The sequence below is a fragment of the Gallinula chloropus genome, assembly GCF_964237585.1.
Source record: "Gallinula chloropus genome assembly, chromosome: 3".
In the NCBI taxonomy this organism is placed as follows: Eukaryota; Metazoa; Chordata; class Aves; order Gruiformes; family Rallidae; genus Gallinula; species Gallinula chloropus.
Genome location: NC_140087.1, coordinates 88,774,579 through 88,788,494, shown reverse-complemented (window position 1 = coordinate 88,788,494; position 13,916 = coordinate 88,774,579). Strand labels below are relative to the sequence as shown.

The window sequence follows — 13,916 nt, the reverse complement described above, 5'->3', positions numbered from 1 at the left end:
AGGGAATTACTGCCTAGGAGTCTGGAATGCATTGTGAGATGCAAGGGAGGAACATATAGGGATAACACAAGACCTCAGTGGGATATGTAGTGGAGGATCCAAAGGTGGAGAAAGGAAGGGTTCAAGGTCATTTCAGGAGCAAGAACTGCAGGAAAAAACAACATGATGGAGTGATAAAGGAATAAAAGGGATAAATAGTTGCCTGGTCATACTACGTGCCTGATCAATGCAGTCTGCTATATCTTTTCGTTGAACTCTCTTTTTAACTCTTCTCCTGGGTGAGGGTCTCTATTTCATGTGCACGTGGAGATCTAAGAGCCAGTAACTGCAGTGGGATCACGGGTGAGAGGGCATGGATGTTGGTGGTACAAAAACTGGAGAGACCAGCATGACTGTGATCACTTGCAAAGATCACACCAGAGTAGCCAGAGAGTGTGTGAAGTGTCCTGGGAGAGGATATATGAGTGTGTGTATGCACCCATGCACTATTGTGTCATCCTTAATGGATGTATGCACATACATGCACATCTGCATGTGTGTGTTTGTATCAGCAGCTGGAGTGGGGTTACAGCTTTGGGAGCTCATATGTCCAGGTACAAACAACTGTGGACACTGGGATACAGTGACAGAGCTGAGCTGCTGGAGGGATCCACCTTGTACCTATGTGTATGTATAGATAGATAGATAGATAGATAGATAGATAGATATGTACACACACACATATATACATCTATATTCATAGTAGTGGACCTCCATTGTGATTAGCCAAAGGTGACCACTACATGGCCATTGGTGCTGTTTGTGTTGGTGTGAGCACTGAGTGTGTCTGTCCATGCTGATCTGGGGAGCTGGCAATGTGTATATATGTATTGCCCACGTGCCTGTGCACAGGTGCTCAGGTCACTGCTGGTTGGACCTGGAGCTTGGACCTGTGCAGCCTCAACTCTACAAGGCTACTGGAATACAGTTGGTAGCCAAATTTGCAACCATGTGGCTGCACTGTATGGGAGTTGCTCTGAGCCAGGGTCACCCAGTCCCAAAGGAGAAATAGCTCATGGCCATGCAGGTTCCTTCACTATGGTTTACTTAGTAACTACTCCTGAAGGTCTCTCCACCCTTCACTTTCTGATGTGTCCTTTGAAACTTTGTGGACTCAAGTCAATGCAAACTTTGTAGGATGTCCGTTTTGGGTCAGAGACCCATTACAATACGAGCTTAGCACTGGTGCTTTCCTTCTGCTGCCCAAACACCTGACTGTTACGTGTGTCTGCACTGGTTTATGGTTCAGCTTATGTTGTATCTGTGTCCTTCAGTTCTACAGCAGATTTGTCTAGGAACACAGTTCACAGAAGGACAGCCTTCCCTATGTGGGAAACAGGAACCTTGCCAGCCTTTGCACTAATTTGCTTAAATATACTGATCCTAATATTGGTTTTGAAAGCAATGTTTCTCATCATTTCAGGGACAGGCTTTTAGAGGGGTGGATCCAAATGAGATTCATGCCCTAGATACAGTGCGCAGGTAGAAAATGGCATAAAGTAATTGAAATTTGAAATCTACAGGAGAAAGAACAAATGAACTTGGGAAGTATCTGTGTTAATATAAAAGCAGGTATGGCTGTATTAACGAATGTTAAAGTGAACATATGTGGGAGCATTGAGATTTTTAGAAATGATACTATGAAGCTAATATTAGGAGAGTGGGACCCTGAGGTATCTGGATGGAAGGAAACATCTAATTTAATTTCCACTTCTCCAAATTCTGGAAATATTTTTTTCCCCATTCTACCCTCAACATGTTCCTGAAATCTAATGTAACCTCATTAATGCCACATTTTTCCAGATCTCATTTTTTTCTTGTTATTCTGGTGTTTGCCTTGGTTCCAAATATGGAAAGAAATGCCAAAAAGGGTTATTTTACATAATCATTCCCTATTCCTGTCTTTCCTATTTTTCTATGACCATTCAGCCTAGAAGACAGAACATATGATTACTCAGTGAAAGCCCTGCAGCCATGAACTCTGTCTGCTTTGTAGCCTTCAAAGTATTATTTGTATAAAGACAATAAAAGAGTCTTGTTCCTTTATAAGGATGACTGCAAGGAGTTTGATCTCTGAGAAGAACAGCAAAGATTTTCTTTCTCCAGCTCTTGAAAATGACTCAGTAAGAGATTTTGATCTCTACATTGTAAATTTGATATCCTGTGGATCTCCTCTTCACCTCACCTATTGAGTTGTCTATTATATTACATCTTTCAAGCTTAATATGCGATTGATTAAAAAGCTTCATTTTCTGCTTGCTTTTCTATATGTCTTATATGTTTCATGCACATTATTATCGTCAGCCAGACTCACTTAAATCGTGTCTGTGTTTTGGTTTAGGTACTAATTACCGGAATATGTAAAAAACCCCTTTTAACATGAACCACAGACCTTTCTGTCCTGATGTAGACAGGTTTTTATGGTTATACTCAAATGTGTGTGGTTCTCTTAAAAGACAAAACTGTTCCCAACACACAAAAAGAAGTTAGCGTCTACTTTATTGAATAAATGCACTCCTGTGATTTTCTTACATGTCTCTCGGTATGGTTCTTCTCTCTGAAACCTCACCTGTCTGCTGAGGTCCTGAGACCCAGGAATAGTAACTCAGGGTTTTTTCCCCCATCCCTCGGTCAAGGCTTGAAGGTTTTGGAAGACTTCCTGGCCCTCTTTCTTTGCTGCAAGATCCCTTCGGTGGAGAAACCTGTTCTCTCTCTGCTACATTTCAATTTGAATGGGATTTCACCATTTGAATACAGAATTGCCTTCAGGCATGCTGATCAGCCTTATTTGCTGCTGCAAATCACCATCCTTGTTCTTCAAAGTTACACCATTTTTCCCCCCTTTTTTTCTTTTCTTCCCTCACTTGGTTGGCTGAAAGAATAGCTTTAGCCCGATCTGGATTTTCAGGTAAAAGTGCTTACCTCTGACAATACCCAGTCCTTTCCGATCAAGAGAGCACAACAGTGAATCAGAAAGCCATGGGATGGCTTTGGATCTGCTAATGGAAAGCAGATTGGCTTTTTTTTCAGACAGGGGCAGAGGGTGGAAATTGGCTGCTCCAAATAAGGTTATCAATTGGCATCCCTACTTTACATGGCCCCGCTGGAGGCTGAAGGCCAGACCAGCTTCCTCAAACACTGAGGCAGCGAATATGGTATAAACGTCCAGAGAATTAGTTGAAATCCCTCTTATCCCATGGAGCCTTTGGCACATTAATCGAGGCATTTGCCTTTCCTTATGCACACAGAAGAGATAGAGCTTGGTAGGCTGCTGCACAGCAGCATGAAGGCTCATTGCAAGGGGTTTCCTCCTCTCTATATTTATATTCGGCGGCTGTGTTCTACTACTGGGAAGAGAAACGCCTCTTAAAGAAATTACAAATACTAGGAAACCAGTACAGCTATGGGGCTGCAACCAGCTGATAACTGCAACTACTCTTGTGCAGTCATTTGTCTCTCAGCGCTTGCAGTCAGTGACACTATTGTTCACATGTCCCTTGCTGTGAAATGTGGGAAGCATGGGGTCAGCAAACGCATTATCAACTTCAAACCTCAGCACCCACCAGAGATTGATCTCAGCAAGGTCATTTGACAGTGTTTTGAACCCAGCCCAACAAATGAAAGAGGGAGGCATGCTGCTTCTGTAATGAACGGCTGCAACAGGCATAAGCACCTTTGGTGTTTACCTGCAGGGTCATGAAGAGGATCTTATGACTAAATAATGCCAAGAGAACAGGGTCCTCTGAGCTCCTTCCACAAGAGTACAGGGTGGATGGAAAGGGCAGCCTTTCCTACTGCAAAGTTCAGATGCTCCATCCTTTCAGAAGCAGAGCAGAAGTGATCAGGCACAGCCAGGGAGTGGAGGAGAGCAGCATCCTCAGACCTCTCCAGAGTCAAAACTTTACCACCGCATTCCTGAACCCTAGCAGCTTTTAAAAACTACATACAGCCAGGACATATGCTGCCAGTCACAAAGAAGCAAAGCTCACATGGGCCACCCTTCCTGTCCTAAAACACACTACATGAATCTTGGAAAGTGTTTTACATATTTATATATTCCAGCGCTGAGTGATGTTTGCCCTACATCTCTTTCACTGCGAACAGATGCATGTCCTCACTCTACCCATCTCCCTGCAGGAAGGGTTTTCTGAACTAGATGAGGATGCTTGGCTAGTGCAAGGCCTTCAACTACCAGGTATCTCAGGAGGGTTCCAGTTACCTTCCTCTCCTCTGGCCCCAGGTCACTCGCACAGCTTTCACACAGACTGTCATCACAACAGTGAGCATGGTTATCTGAAATGTTTGTGCAGAAAATTCAGAGCCTCGGTATAAACTTGGAAGGATAATTTCTCAATGAATTACCTTCACTGTTTCTCAGATAAATCCTCACATCACAACAGGGAGCCAGGAGTATTTGCTGCCAGTTGAAGATGAAGGTATACTCCAGCAGCGTTGAGGACAGGGGAAGTCCAACTCTTGAACCTCATACTCTCAGTCATGTAACTTTGTAAAACTGACAAGACTGAAGTCTCTGTGGAAATGCTGAAGATGTTAATTTTACAGTCTCAGTTCCCATTTTTTTAGTTATAAGAAGCCTAGTGAGAATTTTGCATGAAGAAAAATCATTCTACAAGATCACAAAAATGACAAACAAAATAGGTTAAGCATTGTTTGATGCCATCCTCCTGAACTTTACCACCCCATGTATGCAAAAAAAAAAAATTATTTGAAAGGAATATAAGCACTTCAATCAAATAAGACAGTGTTTTAAAAAACTCCTCTGATCTCATTTGTCTTTAAGAATTTAAGAGGGTACTTTCTAGAAGCATTGTATAGTAGATCTCTTTTTTTACAGGTATGCAGTTTTGAGGCATGTCTTCTGGATTTCTGCAAATTACTGAAAAGTTTATTTTCCACAACTTTAATTTCTACCTTGTAAGACTTCATTCCTTCTCCTGACCAGATCTTTCTCATTACGGTTAAAATAAAGGTTCAGAGGCACAGGGGGTCAGGTTCTTTCTTTACTATTCAATTAGGCAAACAAATGCGTATTAGTTCAGTGACTCCCTGAAGAAAAACAGGTAGAAGAATCATAAAAACTGGAAAAAAATTTCTTACATAACAGCCCTCATCTAGAATACATACTTACAGTTTTAAAGGACATTCATTGCAGTATCCACCAAGTGCTAAAATAAGTTTTGTTTCCTTTTAATGGAGTAAGAAAAAATATTGGTATAAAAACCACCTAAAAATTTAGTCTGGGATTATATGAAAATAGTAAGAACTATGCCTAACAGTACTGGTTAGGATGAAAGACAAGCTGCCTGTTAAAAAACTGACCACTGATTGAAGCTTGCAATTTCAGCCTTCCTCAATTGCTTTCTTGAGTGACTCATCAAATCAGCGTTACCTAAAAAGTCAATATTGAGAAGCCAGGTAAACGAATAAATACTTCTTTCAGTCACACAATTGCTACCAGACACTCTTGAGAACACAGTAAAGCGTTTTATTGTTTATGCTCATTTTCATTTACACATAGGAGGAACAATCAATGCAGCTCTATCACAGCAGGTGGACCATATCCTGAAGTTCTAACTTTGACTGCTGAATATGCATAGACCTGTCCTAAGGTCTGATCAAAACCCCCAAAAAACCAGTAACAAAAAAAATAGGGGGGAAGTGGGGAGAAGAGTAATTTCACTAGCATCAGTAAATTCATGGCTCATGGGTATTTATTTTGCAGGTGATAAAGCTCTTCCGAAAGAGCAAACTGCTTCACTTCTTTACAAAATACACTAAATAATGTAATTACTTAGAGAATTCTAAATTTCGCAGTGGTACATGCAGTAAGGGTGTGCAACTGACACAAAATGGAAAACATGGTTACAACATCAAACTGCTACTTCTATTCCCAGCTGGTTTATGGAAGAGGTCATTGGACTTCTTGTTTTCTGCTCTTGAGTTATGGAGTAGAAGCAAGAAGTTATTTACTTGAAAGGCAACTATGAGGACAGACTACAGACTCGCGGTGCAGTTGAACAGGTCTACAACTCTCGTTTCTACGGCATTTGCCTTTACTATTGTTTTGAAGTACAAACGTTAACTTTTGCACACTGTCACTTCTCACACACGTTCAGCCGAAGGAGTCATTTACAGAATTTACTGCCGTGCTCCTATTATACGTGCTGCTTTTTTTTTTCTCCTCTTGGCCTCGTAAAGGAAGCGAGCAACTCTTTCCACTGAAAGAAAGAAATTACAGGTGTGCAGAAGTACAACTACGCTACCAACACAGACAGAGACAACTGTGCTCTTGTGCACACCCCTACAACCGGCCGGAGAACAAATTAAGAAGTTAAGCCTGCAAAATAAATAGAGTTTACTCTCAAACTTTTTTCTTCAGTCCAGGTGAATTATAGACCTTGATTCGAGGCTGCCCTCTTTATTTATTTTTTGCAACTGATCTGCGTGACTATTGGAACAGCATCTCTGCCAGAGTCATTACACTGAAATGCAGAGCTGAGCAGTTTGGTGGCAGTATGTATTGACGTTTTTGCAGCATCATGAGTCTGGCAACTGGGCTTGGGGAAGTTTCAAGCAGTGGGTCTTTACAATAGCAACTTGATTCTGCAGACAAAAAGCAAGAGATTGGCAGAATTATTAGAAGTGTCACAATAAAGGCAAGTATGTATTCTGCAGAACGTGGCGCTCGGTTTCGCTGTTAGCTGGCAGCCAGTTTTGTCAGAGGCTCCTCCGCGTGTGAAGAGGAGCACAAAGGTGCCGGCCGAGGCTTCCGCGGTGGCTGAAAGGCAGCTCTCCTCCCAGGATGCCCGCGCCCAGCCGCCTCCGCTCCCAGCAGGAGCAGCCGGAGCCCTTAAGGAGGCCAAAAAGTAGGCTGAACTTCACAAGCAGCCTTAATCTGGGGCCTGTCCTACCTTCCTTCCTTCAAAAAAACCCAAACCAACCCAAAAAAACCCCAAACCAACCCAATACTGGCACCAGGGCTGCATCCGACTCCCTGTATCCCCGGCTGTCCAGCGATGCCTCCGGCTGCCGGAGGGGACCGGGAGGCGGCACCCAGGGAACGCCGCCGCCACGGCGGGGGGGTGAGTGGGGTGGGGAGGGACACGGCCCGGCCCGGCCCTGCCCCGACCCACCGCTCCCCGGGGAGCTCGGCAGCCGGGCTGGAAAGCAAGTGCCGTTTAGCACTAATTGATCTAAATACGGGCATTACCATACGAAATGGAGGCAGATTGTTTTAAAAGGTGGAATAAAGAGCAGATTGCCGTGAGTCACTCCCTGCGAGCTTTGGGGGAGGGGGGGGGGGGGGGAGAAGGAGGAGAAGGTACACGGGGCGAGACGAACAACGCACACGCACTGAAATGTCAGGAGCGTGCGGCATCGCCGCTGCTTGCGGAGGGGCTGAACAGCCAGCCAGGGCAGTACCGTGCCGTCCCGAAGGACAGCTCGGCTCGCAGGGAGGGAGCCCGCACGGCGAATCCCTCCCGTCTCCCGCCCGCGGGGCTCGCCCCCACCCCACCGAGCGGACTAGAAAGCAGCCGGTGCTGGCCGAGACTGGATGGAAAAAAAAAACCAAAACCCAATTGTGGGGTCGTACCTTCTCCCCCCATTGCCAATACTCCCCCTTCCCCCGGGCCTTCCCGTCCCGAGCATCGCCGCTCGCCGCGGGGGGGTGGGGGGGAGCGCACCTACCTGTGGCGTCGGGCACGAGCGTGCATGGGGGCAGCCCCGGAGAACACATCGCATTCAACATTTTCAGCTTGTGCATCGGAAACGTATGAGTTTGTGGAAAGCTTGTTTGAAGTCTTCGTTAGACATAGTATAGATGATGGGGTTGATGAGGGAGTTGAGATATCCAAGCCACGTGAAAAAGTCAAAGATGGCCATGTGGAACCAGCAAGCCTTCTTGCAAATAGGCAACACCAGGCTGATGATGAAAAAGGGCAGCCAACAGACGATGAAGGCTCCTAAAATAATCCCTAAAGTCTTTGTAGCTTTCCGCTCTCTAGCGGCCGTGAGCTTTTTCTTCTCCAGAAGGGCATCCGAGACCTTCACCTTCACCTGGTTCATGTACACGGGAGAGCCCGTTTCGCTGGATCCCTCGGGGGCCTTGGAGTTTATGGACGTGACGGAGGAGGACGACCCCGGGGAGTCTGTGATTAACTGAGCCCGTGTTAGTCTTTTACCTGCTTTCTTTGGCGTCTGCTTCAAAATCCGCGATCTGGCTTCCACGTAGATCCTCCCGTAGAGGGCTATCAGCAGCAGAGTGGGGAAGTAGAAGGCTCCCACCGTGGAGTACACGGTGTAGAGGACGTGGTCCGTGTTCACCACACAGTGAGAGACTTCCTCGGCCTTCGCCTGCCGCCAAAACAAAGGGGGCATGGAGATGCAGATGGAGAAGACCCACACCAGAGCGATCATGCCCGCAGCCCGCTTGGGAGTCCGTTTCGTGGAGTACTCGACGGCGTCGGTGATCGCCCAGTAGCGGTCCAGGGCGATGACACAGAGGTGCAGGATGGACGCCGTGCAACAGGTGATGTCCGAGGACAGCCAGATATCGCAGACGATCTGGCCCAGCGTCCACTTGCCGGTCACAGTGTACATGGTGCTGATGGGCATGACGAGGATGGAGACGAGGAGGTCGGTGACGGCCAGCGAGGCGATGAGATAGTTGGCCGGCGTGTGGAGCTTCCTCGTCTGGTAGACCGTGGCGATGACAAAGGCGTTGGAGAGCACCGTGGCCAGGGTGACGAGCGCCAGGACGACGGCGAGCACGATCTTCCAGGAGAGGGGGGTGGCATCTTGGTAGATCTCTTCCTCGGCGCTGCAGTTTCGGCCGTGGTAAGAGTCGTTGGCGGGGAGCAGCGGCGCCTGGCAGGGGCCGGCCGGCTCCATCCCTCCACGGCCGCCGCCCCCGCAGACGGCGGGGCTCGGCGCGGCGGGGCCGCTACCCCGGCAGGACCCCGTCGGCGCCGGGGGAGGGCTGCAGCATCCCCGCGCCGGCACCACCTCCCGCCAGCCCGCCCTTCCGGGAGCACCGAGCGGGCTCCGCGGAGCCTCACTCTCCGCGAGCGAGGGAGCAGGGCAAAACGGGGGCCAGGTGTGCCCTCTCGCCCTGCCAGCTCATTGCCCCGCCGCCTCCCCGCGGAGCGCGGCGAGCCCTGGGCATAGGGCTCCCGCCCCGGCCGCCCCTAGGCGCAGCCCCGCTGCTCGCGGCCCCGCACCGCGTCTCGACGGGCGCAGCGGCGGCGCCGCATGCCCGCGGGCGGCAGCCTCACCCCCCGAGCTGCGGGCGCGACGGCGCGGCCGCGGCGGAGCCGCCCCGCCGGGCCCTGCCTTCACACGCAGCCCGCCGCAGCAGCAAGTTTGCAGCCGCCGCCGCGGGAGGAAGAAGAGGAGGGTCCCCGGGAGGCAGAGGGGGAGACCGCCTCCCATGGCTCCCCGCCGCGGGCCATGCTGTCGGGGCCCGGCATCGGCCCAAAGCCGGCAGCCGCGGGCAGGGGCCGGTGTGAGGGAGCGGTGAGCAGCCGCCGCCCCTTATATAGCGGGCGGCGCGGCGCGGCTTGGCTCCGCCGGCACCGAGCAACCGGTGCCGCTCCCGGGCGGGCTGCTCGCCTGGCCGCGGAGGAGGAGCCGCCGCCTCCCTCGGCCCTCCCTCCTGCTCCCACCCGCTGTCCGACGGTGGGGGGTTCTGGCCCGGCCCGGCCCCGCGTACCGCCCTACCGCTGTTCCCCCGCCCCTGCACCCCCAGGCGTCGGGAGGAGCCCGGGCTCGCCCTCCGATCAAGCCCCTCCGCAGCGCGGATGGAGAGCAGCCCCGCCACTGCAGCCCGACAGGGGCGTGCCACAGCGCCGGGGGATGCGGGCTCCCCTGTCCCCGTCCCTTCTCGCACCGTGCCCGCCGCGGAGCTGGGCGATGCCCGGCACCCCACGGGGCCCGCTGGCCGCGCCGGACTGGTGACACGCCGGCGTTGCAGGTGCCTCTCTCTCGGTGCCGGAGCCCGGGCGTGCGGAGAAGGGCTGCAGCGAGCAGGACGGTGCGGGACAGGAGCGCAGTCGGAGCGGGCGGGCAGCCCGGGTCAGCCCGCCCTGCCCGGCGGGCAAGTGGCTCTGCACCGCAGCGCGGCCGGTCACGCTGCTGCGGGAGGATGCACGTCCCACCGGGTCACACCGCCTGCTTTACACCTAAACTTTTAGCAATCCAGCGCCTCCTGGGCTCAGACTTTCTTATTCCTTTTTGTGTGAGGGTTTTTTTTGTTTGTTTGTTTTCTTTTGTTTCGGGTTTTTTGGTTTTAGGGGTTTTTTTTGAGAGCGTGTGTGTCCAGAAACGCACATCCACGGTTGAACAGCACAGGCGTGCCCCGCAGGATCCCTCGATGCTCGAGAGGCGGGGGCAGGAGGTGCACTGGGAGCACGCACGTTTGTCCAGGTCCCGCAGCTCCTCGGAGCGTCTGTTCCCTGCAACCGCAGGAAAGTTTCGCACACAAAGGGAGGTGCGAGCTTGATTTTTGCTGGGTCAGGGTAATTCCAAGCTCAGTGCTCCAGCTCGCGGGTGTATTTCCCAAAGAGAAACGCAGTAAATGGGAGGCAAGGGTTTAAGTTTGAAGGCATGTTGATGCACACCTGCATGAGCTGCTACCCGCCTAAGCTCCCTGCAGACCCCCAGCACTTGCCTCTGAGAGGTCTTCTCCCAGCTGGTTTCCTCTTACAGGAGAAATATAAACTGTTCCCCTGTGGTCCTATTCATCCCGGGCCATGCTCAGCACCACGCAGGGATAGGCACTGCATTGTTCTTCCTCGGACATCGAGTTCATGGTCAGAGTGAGAAACCTCCTTGAACGGGAGGGACTGGCACATCTGAGAGGATACAGTTCAGGGAAGGAGATGGGAGAGAAGGCTGCAGAGGATCCATTGTGGGCGAGAGGGGTGAAGAAACTCTAGGAAGAGAAGCATTACACTGAAGGAGAGCCAAGGCTGCACAGCAGTGTGGCAAAGCCACAGCCCTTCAAGGACAACCCTTTCCCTCCTTATTTCAGTACCAGGCTCGGTGCCCAGCTCTTGGGGTGCACTAAGCACCCACAGGTCCCCCAAGATTAAAAAGGTAGTGACAGTGCCTGAGATTTTGTAAAATCAGTCCCAGATCTGCTCTTCAGTTAGGTTCTCTTAAGAAGTGAGGTAGGGAGGGGGGTTGCCTTGGATTAATCAAAGCATGGTAGTCAATGTTTGCCTACATTCACTGAACAGATAGAAGATAAAATGGCAATAAAACTTTCTGTTTTCCCGAAAGAGCTTGGAATAAGGTTTGATACGTTTCCATGTTTTTATTTTGTGGTGCCTCCTTGTGCTCAGTGGAGCCTGGTAATTGGTTGGAACCTCTAGGCTTTACTGCATCAAAAATACTAATGTAGAGCAATCTACATACTTATGGCCTTTTTGATGGGCAGAGATTTTATAATCCTGATTTCTAATACAGTGTGCTATTGCTTCCACTTCTGCTCGACATTTCTGGCTTAATTTAGTTGTGCAGCTGCCCTCAAGCCTCTGTAGCTCAACGTTCTTCCCAAATAGGGCTACATATCCGAGACTGATATAAATTCAAACCACCAATAATAACAAGAGGAAAACCTAGTCCTGCATTCAGTTTTGCAACAGCTTTCCTCTTGTGGAAGGGCTTTGCTGATAAAATTATAGAGCCTCCAAGTTGGCCCTAGCCAACTGCCATCAGCTACGTTGTGTAAAGCAGACAAGTGCTGTGTGAATGGGTGATGAGTTCCGGCCACCCTACTAATAACACTGTTTACCCTTATTATAAACTGTGTTCTGTGCGCAGCTTTTGCTGTTGCCCTTCTCCATTAATTCTGGGTTATTATTCATCAGTAATCATCATTCATTGCTTCCCTCTGTCTTGGCAAGAAGATGATTTTCTCCTCCCTTGTTTGTTTTCTTCTGTTGTGCTCAACTTGTTTCTTACTCAGTTCTGTAGTACTGCTGCCCGTGGTCATGAAAACATCCATCCAGGGCATCCCAGGTCTAACTGTGGTGATTTCACTTGACTTCCCACAAGGATCCCCTGGTCCTCCAGGGCAGGTTCAGCAAGCATTCCCCATGCTTTGCTCTGGGGCTTCTGTCTTGGGTTAGGAATAGCTGCAGCAAGAACGTAAAGCCAGTTTCCCAATAGTTTCCACATCATGTGCCTGGTGCAGCGCATCACTACTTGTGGTCTGTGTAGGAGACGTCCCCCACCCAGGCACTGGAGCTGCTGCTGTCTTTAGGCTGTACTTGCTGGTTGTGACAGAGCAAGAGGTGCTCAGGTTTTAAAAGACTACTTTTCCTTTCTGCCTGCCCAGGTTGCACATAGCTCTGTGCCATGTCTGGGTTCCCACAGGCAAAGGCTGGATGAAAACAGGAACCAGGTTCTACCTAGATCAGCAACAAGTACGGGAGTCCTGGAGTGCCAGTCAGAAACATATTGTGAGTCATATGTATTATCGCATGAATGATCATATCTCGCTGCTGCACTGTCACCCTGAAGCTTGCGTTTCATTGTTTACCTTCTCCTCTCCTAACTGGATATGAAAAGATGCTTATGGGAAGAGATCCTATTTCCTGAAGCTTTTGGCTTCTCTGCAGAGGCAGGCATAAAATTAATTTCTTTCTGCTGGTATAAGACTGTTAATACTTCTTATATCCAGATTTTGATGTACTAAAATACCCAAATATAGGAACTGCTATGAAAACTGAGCCTATTACTGGTCTGTTGCATCATAAACTGCCCATGTATGGCATAAATGTCACCAATGACTTATACATTAGAGAATGAAGACAGACACGTAGAAACAAACCTAAGTACTGGAAAGGAAAAGTCCTCATCCTACAGTCAGATCTGTCCTGGCAACAGATAATGTTGTGTGGATTTTGGGTTTTGGATCTCTTAAGCATATTTGAACACAGGGCTTCGTATGCAATACAAAGTTCACCTCTGCCCTTGACTCAGGTGGCAAGTTGCGTGTAACGCCATCTGTAGCCTCCTGTACTGTGATGAGATTCATCCTCGTATTTTAAATAATGAAATTCTGAGTCCTTCTGTTAGCAAAGATAACCTTCACTATGTAAATCAACACACTGGTATTTTGTTGAGTTTGCCAACAGACAAATAACGCTAATATATGTGTGAAGTTTCTCAATGTTAACTTTGAAATGTAGCTGAGGCCATTTAAATGCCAACACTTTTAAGTCACTAGTCAAAATAAAAATTCCCAGCTTGAGTTGCTGAAATTTAATTGTAAGGAACAGCTGGGTCTGGTTTTGATTTTGACTCTTAACAACCCGGAAAAAAAAATAAGCACATGGGCTCAACAGGCACACATACACACAGAGTCTTCTGACCCAAGGGAATAAAGCTAAATCGAGTTACCTCTTTATTCTTCATACTGGTCAGGCACAGTGGCCAAAAAATGCACTCAGATACCCTCTGTAGAGTATTCCGTTACTTGTTAAAGTAGGCAACTGAGGTCAAGCAAAAAGAAGCTCCAGTCTGCCCCTACACTGTGTCTACCATTTCATCTCCAAACACTGTGCCCACCCTGACACTTCAGTTCAGGCAGGCAGCAGTTGTGCTTGGTGACTATTCCTCATTCAGTTACAAGGGGTTTGCTCTTTAATGATGCTCCTGGAGATGCTCCACAGGAAACCCCTTCAATCCTGCCCCATCCCCTCTCCTTCCACACTGCCCATTATTCTCCTGCTTCATTACAAAGCAGAAGAAATAACTGCCTGTATGAAAAGGGCCGTTGCGTCCTGGGTTTGGTGGTTGCCATCTGAGGCTGCTGGATTCACACTAGAATCAGTGCAAATACTGGT

General features: G+C 49.1%; 1 protein-coding gene across 1 annotated transcript; it reads right to left on the bottom strand.

Annotated features, from left to right (window-relative positions):
* Positions 1 to 7,812: 7,812 nt before the first annotated feature.
* HTR1B (5-hydroxytryptamine receptor 1B) lies at positions 7,813 to 8,952 on the bottom strand (the record flags this gene model as incomplete). Its single annotated transcript, XM_084262577.1, has 1 exon — positions 7,813 to 8,952. The coding sequence occupies one exon, from the start codon at positions 8,950 to 8,952 to the stop codon at positions 7,813 to 7,815; it is 1,140 nt and encodes a 379-aa protein (XP_084118703.1).
* Between the last annotated feature and the right edge of the window lie 4,964 nt (positions 8,953 to 13,916).